Raw genomic sequence first — 19,647 nt, 5'->3', positions numbered from 1 at the left:
TAGAAGAGGGAAAAATTGAACAAAAATTATGAATTATTTCTAACTCTTAGTCAAGTTCAAAAAGGGGAAGTCCATGAAAACTAACAAAATCAAACGTTATTAAATAGTGAATAACTTGTTATGTTTCTGACTTGGTTTTAGGCGTTTTCCGAATAAATGTAGGGTAAACCCTGGTGTTTGTATCTAGCCAAACCTTCCACTTTTATGGCATTTGTGTATGACCTCGTTGTATTGATGTAAATCGGGCGAGCTACTCAAAATGACATAAAAGGTTATTGTGGCAATACTTGGAACCAAGCTTCCTAAATAGTGTACTGTCAACATACATCACAGAAATACAACACAACTGGTACAAATAATCAAACAAGCATACAAATAATACCAACACAGATGTCAATATTTAATATTTTGTTTATTGTACGCACTTATTTGTATCACACGTATCAATTAAAACAATTTCAAATTTGAGTATTAACATAGTGTATTGCATACACTTTTTAAAGTTTCTGTAACAATCATACTTTTGCCCTGTCATATAATAAATAATGCGTTCTTCCACAGTTTTATATGAATAACATATATTTACACAGTGATATAAATAACACACTTGTACAGTATCACTTATACAGTATTGTAGAAATAACACATACGTTAACGCATATGACACTTACTTACACAGTTTTATATAAATGAAACATATCTCTCATAGTAAATATAAATATAAATATAAATAACATATTTACACATTATCATATAAATAACATATACTTGCAAATTATAATATAAATATCACATACTTTCACAATATCACATACCTAACACATATTAATGCAGTATCATTTATAATAACACTTTATGTACGTATACAGTATTATGAATATAGAGTACATACATTTATGTATATACAAAATACATAAATCTATGTATATAAAAAAGGAATATAGTTTTTCTTGATCACAGGTAATGCAATGATGAGCTAGATGACAACGAACATAGTATTACAAAAAACAGAAGAAAATACAAAATGTATATTTGCCATATTCCAGTAAAATGCCACTTTTGGGTCCTTATAAAATATGTTAATGTGAAAAGAAACCTCAAGGAAAATAGATTGTTAAAAGATTGAACAAAAATATATATTTATGCCAATTACACATGCAGTTTGACATTTAATCTCATATTTCTACCTAATAGTATACATATTTACACAATTTTCAGCAGACTTTATCTGTTTGTTTTTTAGCTACTGTCAATTCTGCTATATTAGTGTCAACTCCTAACGAACCTGTACAAATGTTAACATTTTCGGAAACATTAGCAGAATGTTTAGTTACATCTTGAATACCTTTTGAAAAATGTTCACTACTGTCTAAAATATTATAGTCTAATTGTTCACACTTTTTCTCGTTCTCAGCCTGGCTTACTGGTCCAATTGTGGGAGGACCTTGTAAAGATTCATCCAATGGAATACTGGACGATAAAATATTATGGTCGCCAAAGTTGTGTGAAGGAGACTTGTCGTCATCATCTGGATGTGCTACTATTGTGGAATCTGTATAAGGCAGTGATGATGGTCCATTTATATTCTCTGAAATATAATAAAAAATGGTACTTACTATATATATCAGTAAAATGTTTTATATGAGGCAGTTTCATGAAACCTCAAAAGTAACTAGCTAATACAAAAAGTTATGTTTTCATAGAAGTAAAATGTTTTATTTAAGAGAGGTTCAAGAAACCTCAAAAGTCACTTTCTTGTATTTATATACAAGTTAAATATTTTATTTAAGACAAATTCGAGAAAGCTCGTTAATCGTAGAAATCGAGAAATTTATACCCCTGTGAATATAATACACTGAATAGTTGTTTTCCTTATATCAGTCATTTCAAAATAAAGTACATATTCGGAATCTGAACTTTTCCAAAAAAAAAGTTAAAATAAATGCAAATTAATTTAAAAAACCAATAGCATATTGATTTGTTAATATTTTTTTTAAATATGCAATCTTACCAACACTTGAGAAAATTTTATTTTAAAATTGTGTGCCAGCTTGTGTCAGATTTTGTCCATCCTGTTACTTTTTTTAACTGATAGCAAAAGTGATAATAGAAAAGAAAATATCCAATGAAAAGTGTGGCTCACATTTGCATAGCAGTGTTCATTTGAAATCACATTTACATTTTTCATTTCTGTTGATTACCCAAAAAAAATCTGCAGATAGTCGGTACGTTCAGGAAAATCATCACATTTCTTATTTTTCAAACACTCTTAAAAAAATATTGTGGAGACAGTGGCATTGAAAATTTACTATTATGTCCCTTTTCAATTATACTAACTGGAAACTTAGTCAATAGATCAGTTATGTTGATTGTAAAAATTATTTTACACATTTTTGGGGGTAACAGGAACGAACAAAGGCAGTAACAGGGAGGACAAAGTGGTAACAGTAGAGACAAAACATAATTTGGGTCACGAAAATCAATAACAAAAAACTGGATTTTGAATTTCATAGGGATACGAACGGGAGATATAAGTATCTAAACATTATACACGAACCATTTATACGTGTATCAACCCTTTCCGGGTCAAACAAACAAAACAAAACAAAAACAAAAGAAAAATTGGTATTGGTGTTTTTTGTTTTTTTTTCGCTAAGTATGAAGTAAGATTTGGTTGCCGCAAGTCGTAAAAATCAGTACATAAGATGACATGCCTTTCTGTGAACTACCGCTTTTAAGACCAAGTTCAGCATGTTGGTTCTTATTTATTCATCATAATTATTCTCTTCCTGATTATGCCTTTAAGTGTCCACTGGAGGCTAACCTGAATCACCAGAACAACCACCCATCGTACCGTCTTAGAGAAGGTTGAAGATATAGGCGTAAAAAGCAAAACTAATTTCATATGTTTAAAAACACGAGGACAATTTAAAGAACACAACAATACAACTGAACGAAAATTCAAATTATTTGTTCTTATTGTCAATGATTCTGATATACATGTATCTAGTTTCTGACACATTTTAACACTGAAGGCTTGTCATTCTTGGATTTTTGAATCATCTCCATAAGTTCACGAAGAGGTTCTGATTTTATTTGGATTCGGAATGATAGCCAATATTCTGGAAGTTGTAGCAGCGTCTCTCAATGGTTTTGGCAAAGAAAAGCACAGAGGCGTCCAAAAAAAGGGGGGGGGGTATATCATTATAAAAATTATAAAAATGAATAATACACACAGATTTGCCGCTGGTGTGCGTATTTATATTTGGAATGGCAAATATATCAATGACCTGCAACTTTAAGAAGGCAATAAATCAATGGGTAGAAATTCTTATATCAATTAATGGGTCGACTCATACGTACATGATGTGCACCTACTGTAGACTAAAATTGGTGTTCTAATATTTGTATCTCCTTATATCATCTCATTTAAGTATGATAGTGGTAGCTGTGAAATATCATGTGACGGAGTAGGGATTTTCATTGTTATTTTATGAATAGGGCAGGGGAGTTCAAACCACAACCGGAGGTATAATATACCCACATTTATATGTTGTTCACCCCCCTTTTTTTGAAATAAAAGAAATTCTTTTGTGTCATGAGTGTTGCTGTCATCTCGCAAGGTTTATATCTCTATTTGCCTGTAACGAGAAAGTATCATGTCTCTAAGAAAGCAGTACAAAAGTTGGCAAAATATGATAATGATAGTTTTACAACCATAGCAGAACAAAATAACACATCAAGGAACAAAATGAACCAAATTAGGTTCAGGTACTAAAGAAAACACTTAAGTACAAATCGCAAAGTGTAAAGCATTCAAAGAGTATTGAAAAGAAACAATGCGTATTCTATATGACACGCTTGAATAATAGCTGTACAGTAATATCAGCAACTGAATTCTAAATAATAGTTGCACAATTAATAATTTTGTCCATCCTGTTACCAGTCAAGGTAGCACTTGACTTGTTCTAGAAATACCTCAATACAAATGTACATTTTATGAATTAATATACCGTACGGTAACAAATATGTGTAACAATTTATTTGCGATAATGTAAGAGGCATTTTGAGTTTTCTTACAAAGTATGTCTATCCTGTTACCATTTTTGTCCCTCCTGTTACCACTGTCTTTGTAACAGTAAGGACAGTAACAGGATGGAAAAATTAGTACATAACTTAAATTGGTTTTAAAATAGTCGCTCCCTAATAATTGATGTAGTGTTTTTATACTTACGGCCCATGCCTAAGTTACGGTAACAAGCGTTTCATTAGTCTTATTCAATTAAAAATTATCTATCAACTGGTAACATTAAAGACATTATAAAAAGGTACGCATACATCAATACCTACCGATCTTTTGATTCTTATGACCAAAATCTTTCCACATAAAAAATTTCACCATGTCGTTACGTCCTGTATCCACGCCTACGACGTCACCATAAAAAACCGCCGTTATTTGAGGGAGAAACTAGTTTTATTCCGTAAACAAATAAATAGTAACAGGAAGGACAAATATTGATGAACAGACATTCCAGTGACTGTGGAATAAAAGTTGTCATGATTTGAAACATGGAAAGTTATTTATTTTTAATTATGATGTTACTAAATGAAGAAAAATCATTCTGTTTACCTTTAAATGCAGTTTTATGTACAGATAATTTGAATGCAAATGTTATTTATCAAAAATGAACGCATGGAAATTGGCGAATTTTCATACTTCAACGAATATAAAAAAAAATATGAAACTTTTTGCACACTAATATTTGCATGTACTATCTTGCACAACATGTAAACTCTTATGTTAAATTGAAAAAATATGTCAAACTTACAAATAAAACAGACAATAGACAATAACCGAAAAATGTACATTTTTTTGAAATGACTGATATATAGAGTATATTTATAAGTTGAAATTTTAAAAAATGTGGTAAATTGCTCTTTGTTCAGACACATATATTTGAATATATTCTGCAGATGCAAGTTCTAAATATTAACAATTACCTTGAGGTGGTGCAGTTGCTTGTTCAGTTGCATTAGGAATTTCTGGGGTTGTCAAAGTTGTGTTATTATCAGGTTCACTTTGGTCCGTTTCAACTGCTTTTACAGGTTCTATACATTTTTCGATTTTCACAACCTCTAATGACGTATAACGTGTGTTTTGTTTTCCTTTTTTTCTGTATAGTTTCCATCCTTTCTTCACATACAAGCATATAACCAATAATAAAGCAATAATTGCAATGACATAGACACCCTCAATAGCTGTAAAGAGAAAAAAATATGTTTAAAACTAGTATATAACGATATGTGTGTGTTCAGCCTTTGAGTTTCCTACACACACTTAAAATCTTTACTGGTAGACGCATATTTTAAATTGTTTTCCTTTTATTGGGCGGCGTCGGATTGCGGATTGAACGGTTATGAACAAGTTTCATTCTATACGTATTAAAGATAGAACTATTCTTAAGATTATTAACATTTAACTTCAATGACACGTCTATAAATAAGTATATATTTTTAGATATCATAATTTTAAAGTATAGAAAACGGAAAATTTTGAGCTGTAAATAGATTTTTCATGGTGTGATCATAATACGTGACACGTTTTTATAATTGAATAAGAATTGAGTCATTCTATAAAAGAAACCCAGAGAGTATGGAATAATCACCAATATAACAACTATATCCACCTTAAGTCAAAGATTTAATATTATAGTTCTTTTAAAATAGAGCTAATTGACACATTCATTTTTATACATATACTTACATGTTCCAGAATATGCGTTGTAGTTGTTCATTTGTGGATCACGTTGAATGTCCCGTGTACTAGTTGAAGTCGTCGAGAACAATTCTAAAAAAAAAATTAAACATGTAGGTAGTAAAGACAAACACCTTCTCGTTAACACTGTAAATCTTAAATTTAATTGGACTTGGCGAAATATGTAAACATCGCACCAGAAACATGGAATGAACATACAGTAGCATTAAAACACAGTTTGTTCTCCATCTTGAATATACCCCTCGCTCCCTCCCCCCAATACAAATAACATAAATACTACTCTAAAGAATATATTAATAAACTTATAGAGAAAAAATGTTATAGAAGAATGTCATGTGTTAATGGACAAACATGTTGAAAGAAAATTGAATAAGAATTTTAAGAGGACATTAGTAATGGAATAAAAAAGTTAACTTCTTCATACAATAATATAGAAACTAAAAATCTTACTATTGCATTCTTCTCTACACTGTGTTGGTATTGAACCAGAATTACAAATATCCGGTGAACAATAACCACATCTGTTATCCTCTGTATCACAGTACTGAGTTGGATATGTACAAATGTCAAATCCACAATTAAATTTAAAACCTTCTTCTGGAGTTAACTTCATTATAACATTTACAGACCACAACCGATATCCATAATTCGCCATGCGAGTTTAACATTGCCTTAAATACCTGCACGTTGTTTTCTATTTTCAGGTATGGGAATTTCCACAAATGATCGCAAAGTCATTTGAATGAATAATTCTATAATTAAAGATGACAAATGATTTGTTTTACGCAGCAAACAACAAAAAGGCGCATGTACAAGAATATTTTGTTCTTGCTAGCAAAATCATGAACATGTAACTCATTAGCGCACAATCTCTCTTTTAAAGAATTAGATCTGTCCTAATTCATCGGACAAAACTATATCAAATTTTTACAGTAAAAAGAATTTAGTATAAGTAAACTTATTATATCATAATTTGATTAAGTGGTATTTCATAGAATCGAATATTTATAAAATGACAAAGAAGAAATATCTTAAAAGCCACGATGATGAGGAAAATAGTAAAACAAACAGTGACAAACTTCTATTCAGAGGAGGGAGAGGGTATACCGATGGGCAATCAATAAGGATAAGACGAAGGTCAAAACCACGCAATATGTATACCTCAACGAGGTAGAATGTAATTCAATACCTTCAAGATGTAGCGAACACATTTTGACTCTGTTTTTTTTTAATTATTTGTTTTTAGCTTTTAGCTGCCATTCTGTTAATTGTTATATTATGCAGGTTTTTTTAAATGACATATGGTCTAGATGTGCAAAACTGAGGTTGTGTTCAGGGCCCGATAGGGGGTTTATTCACATGAAACTATTTTAAACCAAACACATTTTGTGCTTATACAAAGTCTGACTATATGGACCATGTGTCATTCGTTGTTCTTTGTCTTTAGTTCAAACATATGTATGTATATAGGATTGGGAAACAATTTACTGTAACTTATATTATTCCCTTCCTACCTTGCGGGTACAAGTGCTGCCTTGTCGCGACATTAGCCTCCTGTTTTTCGAAATCTATAAGAGTGTCTTTTACGTGCAAGAGATATTGCTCTCTCTAAATACGGATCATTTATTTATCGTCCCCATCCGACGGACTATTGTTTCTCAAGACCATACTCGCAAATGGTGTCAAGGGAGAGCCAAAAATTCAGTCCCTGAAATTTTCTCCACCGAACGTGGATCGAGCCAGAAACCTGTGTGTTAGTAGTCCAATGCGCTAACCACTTCACCACGGCTTTTTGTCTGAGTTTTTATGGTTTCGGGTTTCGATGGTTCATGTGGTCTGTTCTTCTTTGTGTTTTATTTTTGCGATTACTGTTTTCCCTAATTATGCATAACTCATTCACTTCAGACAAATATTACTCCCAAGATAAGGAAATATTGTGTAGCAAAGTTTGCAATTTCTTCTCTCTAATATTGAAGAACCGAGGTGACCTCTGATGTAAGGTTTGAATAGGCACTTTAAATGATACGAATGAAACAATATTTTAGAACCATGAAGTCAATTTTGGACAATTGATGAAGAGAACGTCAATTATTCATTTGTATTTTAATAATTTAATTTTGAATGTAACGCGTCTTTTGATTGGCTGACGTTATTTTGTTATCAGCCCAAAGACACAATTTAGTCATGTGACCGTGACGTCATCAACGTTTTTTCATAGTTTTCTACCGTTTAAAATGGAATTTAGAATTAAATTATAAGAAATTCCTTATAATATTTTTTCTGTCTATTCGAAATAACATAAAAAATGTGGTGCACACTGTTAAATAACCCGCTACGCGCGTTATTCAATGTGCACCAAATTTTTTTATGTTATTTCTTCATAGACAGAAAAATTATTACAGTCATTCCTTAATTAGAATAAAGTTCCATAGCAAAAGGATCTATATGAATTTGAGTGTACACTATATTCTTTTGCGAGCACAACATTTTTATATTGAGCGCACAATATTTTTATACGCCCGTCAAAATTTTGACGGGACGTATTATGGTATACAGATGTCCGGTGTCCGTCCGTCTGTCCGTCTGTCTGTCCGTCTGTCTGTTCGGCGTAAACATGTCGCACCGTAACTTGAGAATTTCATGAAACTTAATATAGTTGTTTCTTATGATGGCCAAATGATCTGTATACTTTTTGGTGAAAATAAGATTAAAACTTTTTGAGATACGGCACTTTGTAATTAAAACAGTTTTTTTTCACATGTCGCACCGTATCTCAAAAACGATTCTTGATTATGGCTTAAAACTTTAAACAATTCTTAGTTATATTTATCTTAATATCTGTATACTTTTTGGTGATGATTCAAAATTTCATTTTTGAGTTATTGAGTATTTTGTAAAAAAGGGGGAGGGCTTTTTATATGTCGCGCTATATCTAAAAAACGATTTATGATTATTGCGTAAAACTTTACACATGTCTTTGTTTTATTAATCTAAAGATCTGTATACTTTTTGGTGATGATTCAAAATTTTATTTTTGAGTTATTGAGTATTTTGTAAAACAGGGAAGGTTTTTTTTTTTACATGTCATGCCCTATCTCAAAAATAATTTATGATTATTGCTTAAAACTTTACACACTTCTTTGTTATATTAATCTAAAGATCTGTATACTTTTTAGTTTTGATTCAAAATTTTATTTTTATTGATATTTAGTTTTTGTAAAAAAAAAAACAGGGTGGGGGGTTTCACATGTCCCGCCGTGTCTCAAAAACAATATATGGTTATTGCTTAAAACTTTCTCAGAAACTATTTATGATTATTGCATAAAACTTGCACACAAGACGTCGGGCGTATCATTCGCTCATGGCGCAGCTGTTTATTTGAATCTAGCGCACATTATAAAATGTTATGCACAATACATGTATATTTTTTTTGCACAGGTCCCTAGCTATCAGAGCTCCGAAACCTATTGGTCCCAATATTACGTACTAGTAATTTTTTCAAAATATATTTTGAGTGAAAGTATGTAAGTTGTATTGTACGTGCATTATATATCCTTTGTACAAAGGTTGTTTTCTTAAACAAACAAAGGACACTCATACTTATACCTGTTTAAATTTGAAACGAAAATTTTCTGTGCGTGTATCTATTTTTAGATATCATTGAACTATATTTTGGATATGTGTGAATATAGGTGCATTTATATAGAATAACGATTGTCATTACAATAAGGGTTTGTATTCTTTAAAATCACTCGGGGCACACTGAAAAATGGTCTTGTGAACTTATGAGTATAAGGAACCAGTATAAGTTCTGTTTTTAAATATCAATATGCATGTAAATTAATAAATACGACTTTTAATTTGACCAGATCGAAAACAATAACGCTTTAATTAAAGTCGGCAATTAACTTGAAATTGAAAATAAAATGAAATTTACGTTAAATAACATGAAGTAATGATCATGCAGAGATAGAATAATTCTAGTTATGTTGAACCGTATTATACATAACTGATTTCTTATGCAATAGATATAATAGCCATTTTATCTTTGCTTACATCTTCAATATCAATAAAAATTCGGTGAAACATTACAACTCACCATGGACTAATCCCAGTTCAATGTTTTTTTCTTCTTTCAAACAATTATTTGTATTAAAAAACTAATATTAGATACAAAATATACTCTCAAATTATCATAGACTGATTTAGTATTCGTAAAAGAAGGTTTGAATATATAACTCGTGCAATGAGAATTTCTTAAAATATGAAAACATACACTGCCAGTGATTTATAAATGGGCTAGTTGAAAACTTCAAGTCTATCTTTCTTCCAGGTCCAGAAAAAATCGTATGTGAGAAAATTTACAGATAAACTGTTTGTTGAATGAGTGTTATCAGAAATTTCATATCGACTTTTCTAGAAATGTTTACTTTTATCGTTCAACGACAGTGATCAATGATATTGACTTTCAAAAAATTGAAAATAACCATTTACTAAAAATAAATGACAAAAAAATATTTTATGCAGTACATAAGTATTTACATTTGAATTGGTTGTGCATTTGATATTGACAAAGCATAAATAACACATCTTATATTCTGTGAACAAAATGCCGTCCTTTACTGCAAGACCTTCAGAGATTATGTATTCTCAAGTTTCTATAGCTAATACTTCCAGAACAGGTGTTTCGATTGGTGACGTTCTAGATGATATAATGGAAGACCGACTTTCAGTGTCTAGTTTACCTAAAATTTCGGTCAAAGACATTGACGGCGAATTAGTTTCAGCAGACAATAGAAGACTATGGATTCATAAACAGTTAGAAAAGTTGGGACATTTAACGACAGTGGAAGTCAAAAGAACAAAGCACATTTATAGGCAAAAAAAACGCTAGAACACAAAACGTGAAAATTCGCAGTGGCTCTCCCGGAGGGAAATGGTATTGTGTTTCAGATTCATTAACAGAATTAACAAAAGTAATGAAAATGTGTTTGATATAATCGTTATAAACATCAAAAGAGTACAATACCCATAATACTGTTCAAACGATTCCATATGGAAGGCGACAAGATAAAGCTGATCATGGATAACATTTTCGCCGGAAATACCAACAATAGGCATCGAAAGACTTTAAACAAGAATATTTAAGGAGCATACAAGTCTAACAATTCATATATGCAAACCAAACTGATATATGTTGATATAATTCAGTGTTAAGGAACATGTGCATTAAAACGAAATAAGTCAACTTTAAACGATTGTATCTTGGTAGAACACACGTTGTACTTTTCGTTATCGTAACGTTGAAGAGAATGCTATAATGGTTTTCAAACGCTTCCGAAATGCATGTCTGAAATGCGAAAGAAGAGTTAAGCATCTTAACATGTGAGCATACGACCAATACTTTAATTGAAACCTAATTTGGAAATTTATGGCGGATCTGCAGTTAAGAGACGGGATCCATCTCAGATTCACCAGTAAAAATTTTAAATGTATAAATATGTTCGATTTCAGAGAAATAAGAAAAAAAAACAGTTTGGGAGATAACCAAAACAACTGACTAATTATTTTTATAAAAGCCTAAATGATTGAATGAAAAACGGCGATCTTAAGATAGTTACGTTCAATGTTTAAAAAGATATAAAGACGATTCATAAGAACAGAAAAGGACTGATGATAAATGACACTAAATGAATTTGTAAACGAGAATCTTTTATGTACAAGTGTATGATAACTTTCATGTAGCATTATATAAAATATTCAAGAAATTTAGACTTATTTAAAATTTGTTCATGACCCCAAACAAATACATGTTTATAGGAGGACCATATAATCATACAAACATATGATAACATATAGCGAGACAGGACAGTCAAAACACAAATACACAGTGCGATAGAAAAAAACATTTGGTATTAGTTATTAGAAAAAACCTGATAATTTATTTTGAACTTGTACGTTGGATAAATTATATAACCCCTAGTTTTTGGTGGGGTTCGTGTTGTTTATTCTTTAGTTTTCTATGTTATGTCCTGTGTGCTATTGTTTGTCTGTTTGTCTTTTTCATTTTTAGCCATGGCGTTGTCAGTTTATTTTAGATTTATGAGTTTGACTGTCCCTTTGGTATCTTTCGTCCCTCTTTTATATTACAATGAGGCAAACAATACACGAAACTCATCACCTATTTCCTCATTACATAAAGCAAATATGCTATTTTTTTGCGAAAAATATCCATCTCCCATTCTCAATAGGGTACTTCAAATTCTAAAATCGAGGTGTAGAAATCTGTTCTTACAGTGACTTGACTGTTAGTGTTGCTATCCACCAATTGCAACTCATTCAAAATTTTGAATCGCAATTTGTTTTATAAAATCAAATTGTTCAACTGGTCAGAATATTGAACAAATTGTTCAGTCAAAATGTGAAAGTGCAAAGTGATAAAAGAAATTATACTTACAATCCTATAAGACTTTAACTCCACTTTAATGATGTTATTACTAAATTTGTCTATCAATCTGTATAGTTATATTGTAGCCATTACTAAAGGTAAAATGTTTTATTTTGAATTGCTATAAAAATGTCCAAACTAAGCTTTTATATGGTTTTTCTTTCGAAAAGGATTTTATGTTTATAAGAATCATATATCATTTAAAATAATACATCATATATTCAGTAAAATACGTGTGAAATAACAATATGCTATTGATAAGTTTCCTTGGGGAGATAACCTAAAATACTATTCTTTTGAATAAAGATTTTTTGAAACCAAAAAAGATTATCTCCCCTTCCTACAAACATATTGCAATTTCACAAATATTTTACTGAATATGAAATGATTTTATTCACATAATGTGTGATTCTTATGAATATAGAATACTTTTCGAAAGAAAAACTATATAAAAGCTTAGTTTGGACATTTTTATAGCAATTCAAAATAAAACAGTTCACCTTTAGTATGGTAATGGCTATAATATAACTATACAGATTGATAGACTGATTTAGTAATACCATCAATAAAGTGGAGTTAAAGTCTTATAGGATTGTAAGTATGTTTTATTTTATCACCTTGCACTTTCACGACCTGACTGTGGTTTTCTACAGCAGTTGGTTCAAATTTCGGACCAGTTGAACAATTTGGTTTAATAAAACAAATTGCAATTTGGTCAAAATTTTGAATGAATTGCAATTGGTGGATAGCAACACTTACAGTCAAGTCACTGTAGGTAAAAAAATATATATATAAAATTTCATTACAAGGGGAACCTTATTTTCGACAGTAAACAAAATGTGTATAAAAATAACATGACGAGTTGTCAAAGTCCTTTCTAAATAAATCTGTTGTTTAGTTTGCTGTAAAAAAGAAGCTACGAAGAACAGCACAAGACAATTCTGTATCTGTATGTGGATTATCGTATTTAGGCTTTTTTTTTTTACACGGAAAGAGAACACAATAGTACGATCAAAAGAAATAAGCAAAAAAAGTCAAAGAATATACATCGCCAAAAAAGAAATAATGAGTGAAAAACACAAATAATATGGTCATACTTTACATGTGCTCATAATTATACGGATAAAACAATATTGTCCATCCCTGAGGAAACCTCTGGACTATTTATGAAGAGAATTCAAAATCTATTTCTAATAATACTGGGAAAAAGTACAATAGTAAAAAGCTTTATATTAGATTGAGTGCACAATATATTCATTTGCGCGTAAATAATTATAACTTGTGCTTAAATAATTTTTATAGCTCTTCACGTGTTAAAGTTCCTATGTATCCTTGGCTTTCAAATGTTTGTGTATGAGCGTTCCTGATGAAGGTTAATCCAGAAAAGCGCATCGAATGCACACTCGAGATATGAATCTAATCCGTTTGTTTCTGTTACTATACATAAGATTTAAAAAAATATCATATTTTGATATATGATAACTAATCAATAAAAGTGCTAAAGACATACTTATAATTAATGTTCAATAATCTATCGATAGTATAAAAGTCTTTTTCAAAAGGAAGAGACGTTGTCTTGGAAAATATGGACTAAAAAGTTGCTTGCTCCGTGATAGTTGTGGATAGCGTAGCAGCGACATATTTGTCATATCTTTTATAATAGCTTGTAGATCTTAAAATATTTTGGTATCGATCATCAGTGAAGAGACATTAATAGTCATAATGCGCATTGTGTGCAGCACAAGTGTAAGTGTGTTTACAAAGCTTCCTACATGATATGGAAATAACATTTCTACCCTAGTTTCCAGATACAATTCGAATAATGATTCCATGTTCCACTTTAAGTGGCCATTCCGTTAGAAGTAACATTGAGCAGGATTTTTATTGTGTGTTTTAGTTTAATCACATATGGTCTAGGTAGGCAAAAAGGGGCACTATAACTTGTTTAACCGACCCGCATTGTGCTTGTACCAAGTCTGGACCAGAAGTCATTCGTTTTTTGTTTTTCTTTGTACACTATGTCTCATTTTATGGACAAGTCGAGTTTTGAATTTGCTGTTGTAGAATTTTTAAAAGTTCACTCATATGCTTTAGTGAGATATTGCTCCTAAGTTACAATGTAGGAAATATTTCCACATGCAAGTTTTCAAATCCTCTGATTTTAAAATATTACATGTATAGAACCGAGGTGACCACTGATACAAACTTTGGATAGGTACTTCAAATGATACAGATTAAACAATATGTTAAATCTATAATACTAAAATAACGAGGTCCAATTTGTCAGCCGTCATCACGTAAAAACGATGAATCAAAGAATTCAAGTTTATATATAACTAATATAGTACGATGGTGTTGATTAAAAATTACACCACTCAAGGCCCATTTGTTTTCCACGTAATTAATATTGCCAATAATTAAGAAGTTCCGGGTCGAGTCCGATACCTATACCAATAGTATATTCACCTGTTACCTTTACCTTATCTGTACGTTCCGCATCTGACAGACGCACCACCAAACCGGGTGTATTTAGGATTTTGCTATAATACACGGGTCATAATCACAGAGTTGACACTACTATATTCAATCATTGTCACATTGTTTCCTATTGTAGTATTTTATTTAGTTTGACTTTCTAAGATGACAATACGAATACTAAAAACCTGGACTTAAAATAAGGCGTGTAGGTACAGTTTTCAATTTGCTAGCCGGCATGACGTAAAACAGCGGTTATTTATAACTAATATGGGACAATGCTGTTAATAAAAAAAATACTCCATTCCAGGCCCTTTTGTTCTCCAAATAATTAATATCACTAAAAAATTCCAGGTCGACGGGTTCAAACAAAAAGTGTTTGAAAGCATAGAAAACTGTGCATCTTATAATCGGCATGACTTTATCAGATGACATTACCAATACTAAAATAAGGCTTACGCATATTTATATACTTTAATTCAGTCACGGACCCGCGATATCACGGGTGTGTTCTAGTAATTTCTAATATTATTGGATAATGATAGTACAGTAGGAAAAGACTTGAAATGAGATTGAGCGCTCTAGATTCTTTTTTGCGCTAAAAATTATAATGTGTGCGTACAACAATTTTATAATTATTTGGTGTACAATGATTATTTTAAATATGTTCCTACCAGAGACTCGGAACTTTTTGGTCCCAATAATACGTATTTAGAAAATATATCTTGAGTGAAAGTATGTTAGTATATTGAAAGATATTCAGTTGGACAAGTTTAACCTGCATTATATATCCATTGTACACAGGCTTAATCTTAAATGAATATAGACCGCGTGTAAAAAAATATGATATGAGAATTTCCTTTACTTTTATCTATTTTTAAATATTGAACTATATTTTGGATAACATTTATGTGTGAATAATTCAATTGACAAAGAATAATGATTGTCTTATTTTAAGGGTTTGTTTTCTTTGAAAATCGTCAGAGGGACATTGTCTTGCGAAATTGTGAGTTAACATTGTATAACTTGAATTTGAAAGGATGAGGGAATTAAACGGAGAAAAAAATAATTCAATCATACAAAAACAATAACACTTTATGGACATATCGACAATTATCTTGAATAAGAAAATAAAATGAATTTTTACGTTAAAATCACCCGAAGTAATGGTCATACTGATATAGAATAATTATAATTAGTTTTACATGACTAATTCTTTAAACCATTGATATAATTGCCATTATATCTATGCTTATATCTTCAAATAATAATAAAACATTTCCTATAAAACACAACAACTCATCATAGACTAACCCAAGTTTAATGATTTTGTTTTAACCCCTTCTTTCTTCCAATTACTTGTATTCAAATACTAATCTTAGATACGAAATACTCTCAAATTATCCTTGACTGATTTAGTATTCGTAAAAGAAGGATTTTAATATGTAACTCATTTAATGAGAACTTCTTTTAATATGAAAACAGACACAGTAAATTATAAATGAGCTTGTTGAAAACTTCTGGTCGGTCTCTATTCCAGGTCAAGAAAAACTCGTATGTTAGAAAACGTCCAGATAAACTGTTTGTTTATTTAACGTTATCAGTTGGACAATTTTGTATAGACTTTTCAGGAAATTATAATATTATCGTTTAACAATATTGATCAATGATATTGACTTTCAAAAAATTGCAAATAACCATTTACTAAAAATAAATGACCAAGAAATGTTAAATGCAGTACATAAGTCATAACATTTGAATAGGTTGTGCATTTGATATTGACAAAGCATAAATAACACATCGTATATTCTTGTTAACAAAATGCCGTCCTTTACTGCAAGACCTTCAGAGATTATGTATTCTCAAGTTTCTATAGCTAATACTTTCAGAACAGGTGTTTCGATTGGTGAGGTTCTTGATGATATTATGGAAGACCGACTTTCAGTGTCAAGTTTACCTGCAATTTCGGTACAACGTATTAAAGGTAAAGTAGTTTCTGCTGACAATAGGCGATTATGGATTCTTAAACAGTTAGAAAAGTTGGGACATTTAACCACAGTGGAAGTCAAAAGAACAAAGTGGATGGGAAAAGATAAAAGCGCTAGAACACAAAACGTGAAAATTCGCGGTGGCTCTCCTGGAGGAAAATGGTATTGTGTTTCAGATTCATTAACAGAATTAACAAATTCAATGAAACTGTGTTCACTTTAATTGTCATAAACTTTAAAAGGGTACTCTACTCAAAATAGTGTTCAACATAGATCATGTGAAAGGAGAAAAGACAAAACTGATCATGGATAACATTTTCGCTGGAAAGAACAAGAGGCACGGACATACTTTAAGCAAGGAGATTTAAGGAACATACAAGTCTAACAAGTCATATACGCAGATGAAGCTGATATAGGTTTATAAAATTCAGTGCTAAGAAGCACATGTATTTCAAGAATCAAGTCATCATTAAGCGATTGTTACCTGGTGGACAAACTGTAGTTTTCATTATCAGAACGTTGAAGAGAATGAATGCTATTATGTTTAAAAAAAAAACAAAAAAAAAACGCGTCTGATATGAATGTTTGAAAATGCGAAAAGAAGAATTTAAAAGCAGTCTTACATGTGAGCATACGACACATTCCTCCAATGAAACCTGATTTGGAAATTCATGGCGAATGTGTAGTTAAGAGACGGGATCCACCTTAGATTCACCAGTAAAAAATGTAGATGTATTAATATGTTAGATTTCAGAGAAATTCGAAAATGAACAGTTTGTGAGATAACCAAAATTACTGGCTAATTATTTTCATGAAAGCCTTAATGAATGAATGTAAAACGGCAACGTTCAAGGTTTAAAAAAGGATCAGAAAGATATAAAGATATACAAATACAAAAATGTATGATTCATATAAACAGAAAAGGACTAATGATAAGATACAATAAATGAATGTGTAGAAGAAAATCTTTTATGTCAAAGTGTGTGATAACTTTTATGTAGCAAAATATAGAATAAATATGAATTTAGATTTATTCAAGATTTTATTCATGACCTCATATATATCCAGGTTTACAAATTAACCATATAATCATACAAACATTAGATAATGCATTGTGAGACAGACAGGACAGATAAAACACAAATACATAGTGTGAAAATTGGTATAAGTTGATAATTAATATAACAATGGGGTATAATCTTTTATATAAAAAAAAGAAATATCAGCATTTTTACAGGCAAACAATTCATGAAACTCATCACCTATTCCCTCATTACACAAAGTACATATTCTATCTCTCGCAGAAGCCCCGCCCATCTCCCATTCTAATCAAGTAACTTCAAATTTGAACATCCTGATGTAGAAATATAATATCTGTACTTTGGTAATAATCGTTATAAGTATGGCATTGGAATCACACAAGTATATATATTTAAAGTCTCATTACAAAGGGAACCTTATTTTCGACAATAAACAAAATGTGTTTAAAATAACATGTCGAGTTGTCTAAGTCCTTTCTAAATAAATCTGTTGTTAATTTTTCTCTAAAACAAAGAATCTACGAAGAAACAACAGCACACAAAAATTCTGTACCAGTATGTGTATATTTACGTGTAGCATCCTATTTAGGTTTTTATATACGGTGAGACAAAAAAATACCACGATATAAAAGAAATTAAGTAAAAAAGGACAAACGATATACAGTGTTCAAAAAGAAATAAATTAAAGGACTAAAACACAAATAACATGGTCCGTATTTGTTTGCGACCATACTTTTTTCGATTGAGAAATCAAAAACGAAAAATAAAAAATTGAAAGTGCTTTCTTGGTTTATTTTATATTTCTCAAAACCCAAAAACAAAATCGGAAGTGACTCAACAGTCCACGAAAAGTAACACAGTAAAACAAACATTTTTACCGTGTAGAAATATAATATCTGTCCTTAGGTAATAATCGTAATAAATATTATAGATGTATAAATGAGAGAAATAGAGAAATTAAATCAAATATCATTTGTTTTTTAAATTCTCATTTTTCCAAGGCGAAATAGGAAGGGTCGCAAATATAAAAAAAAGCAACAATCTGACTTATAACATGTACTGACATAATACTGCCAAGTATTACATTACATGCATATTCAGAAGAAAAATATAACGACCAAAAGAAATTACGACAACATGTAATCAATGAGATTTAAGTTATTATCTAACTACTGATTAAACCTTACAGTAATGTCGCTTGTCATAACTATAGGTGCATACACAGTTTGAAAAATTCATTCCAGCTTGAAAGTGTAATTCTATGTCTTCTACTTTCTTCGTCCCTAGAAATTAAAATATTCACGGCAGTTCTCATAACAAGTTTAAAGCTAATACGTGTAATAGCGGATACATCTTTTGTTTGTGAATTGGACCTTTACAGCGATAGAGACCAATATAAGTTGATATCTGATTTTTTTTATGCGTGATATTAATTTCATAAAGTATTGCTCTGCTCCAATGAATGATGACGTCACGCAATACTATGTTAGTGACAGTAGGATTTTGATAGGTTCCTGTGTAGATAATTTATCCCCCGTAGATAGAATAAGATAACATAAGGTTAAATGTGCATGACGTATCTAATCAGGCCAGTCAAACATGTCTGCTCCCTCATCCTGCAATAATCCAAATATATTGTCATGATCGTTAATAATTGCTATATCGAAAGGTGTGTGTCCATCACAGTTCGCTTTATTTAAATCGGCACCTTTTTCCAATAATATTTTTACAGTTTCATAATGACCTGCCTTGCAAGCTGCGTATATGGGTGTCCATCCATATATGTTCACTACGTTAACTAAAGAATTTTCTTCGAGGAGTATCCGAACAATCTGATGATAACCACCTTTACATGCCACAAAAAGAGGCGTCTCAGCTTCTATATTAACCTTTTTGACACTAGCATGTTTCTCCATCAAT

The 19,647-nt window shown here is 30.8% G+C and overlaps 2 protein-coding genes across 2 annotated transcripts; both read right to left on the bottom strand.

Moving 5' to 3' along the window:
* Positions 1–393: 393 nt before the first annotated feature.
* LOC139488279 (uncharacterized) lies at positions 394–6,494 on the bottom strand. Its single transcript, XM_071273781.1, has 4 exons — positions 6,227–6,494; positions 5,765–5,848; positions 5,002–5,259; positions 394–1,588 (listed from the first exon to the last, which is right to left on the bottom strand). The coding sequence occupies exons 1-4, from the start codon at positions 6,429–6,431 to the stop codon at positions 1,215–1,217; spliced, it is 921 nt and encodes a 306-aa protein (XP_071129882.1). The 5' UTR covers positions 6,432–6,494; the 3' UTR covers positions 394–1,214.
* Positions 6,495–19,307: 12,813 nt separating this feature from the next.
* LOC139489945 (homeobox protein Wariai-like) lies at positions 19,308–19,643 on the bottom strand. The gene has a single exon (XM_071276794.1). The coding sequence runs from the start codon at positions 19,641–19,643 to the stop codon at positions 19,308–19,310; it is 336 nt and encodes a 111-aa protein (XP_071132895.1).
* Positions 19,644–19,647: the final 4 nt, after the last annotated feature.

Source organism: Mytilus edulis, chromosome 9 (assembly GCF_963676685.1).
Source record: "Mytilus edulis chromosome 9, xbMytEdul2.2, whole genome shotgun sequence".
Taxonomy (NCBI): Eukaryota; Metazoa; Mollusca; class Bivalvia; order Mytilida; family Mytilidae; genus Mytilus; species Mytilus edulis.
The sequence above is the reverse complement of the archived record's forward strand: the minus strand, read 5'-3'. Positions and strand labels throughout refer to the sequence as shown.

Coding starts and splice junctions, on each gene's coding strand:
- LOC139488279 (XM_071273781.1), bottom strand. CDS start 6,431: ATGGCGAATTATGGATATCGGTTGTGGTCTGTAAATGTTATAATGAAG. Junction 5,849..6,226: donor GTGTAGAGAAGAATGCAATA/GTAAGATTTTTA, acceptor TTTTTTTTTTAG/AATTGTTCTCGACGACTTCA. Junction 1,589..5,001: donor AGCAACTGCACCACCTCAAG/GTAATTGTTAAT, acceptor ATTATATTTCAG/AGAATATAAATGGACCATCA.
- LOC139489945 (XM_071276794.1), bottom strand. CDS start 19,643: ATGGAGAAACATGCTAGTGTCAAAAAGGTTAATATAGAAGCTGAGACG.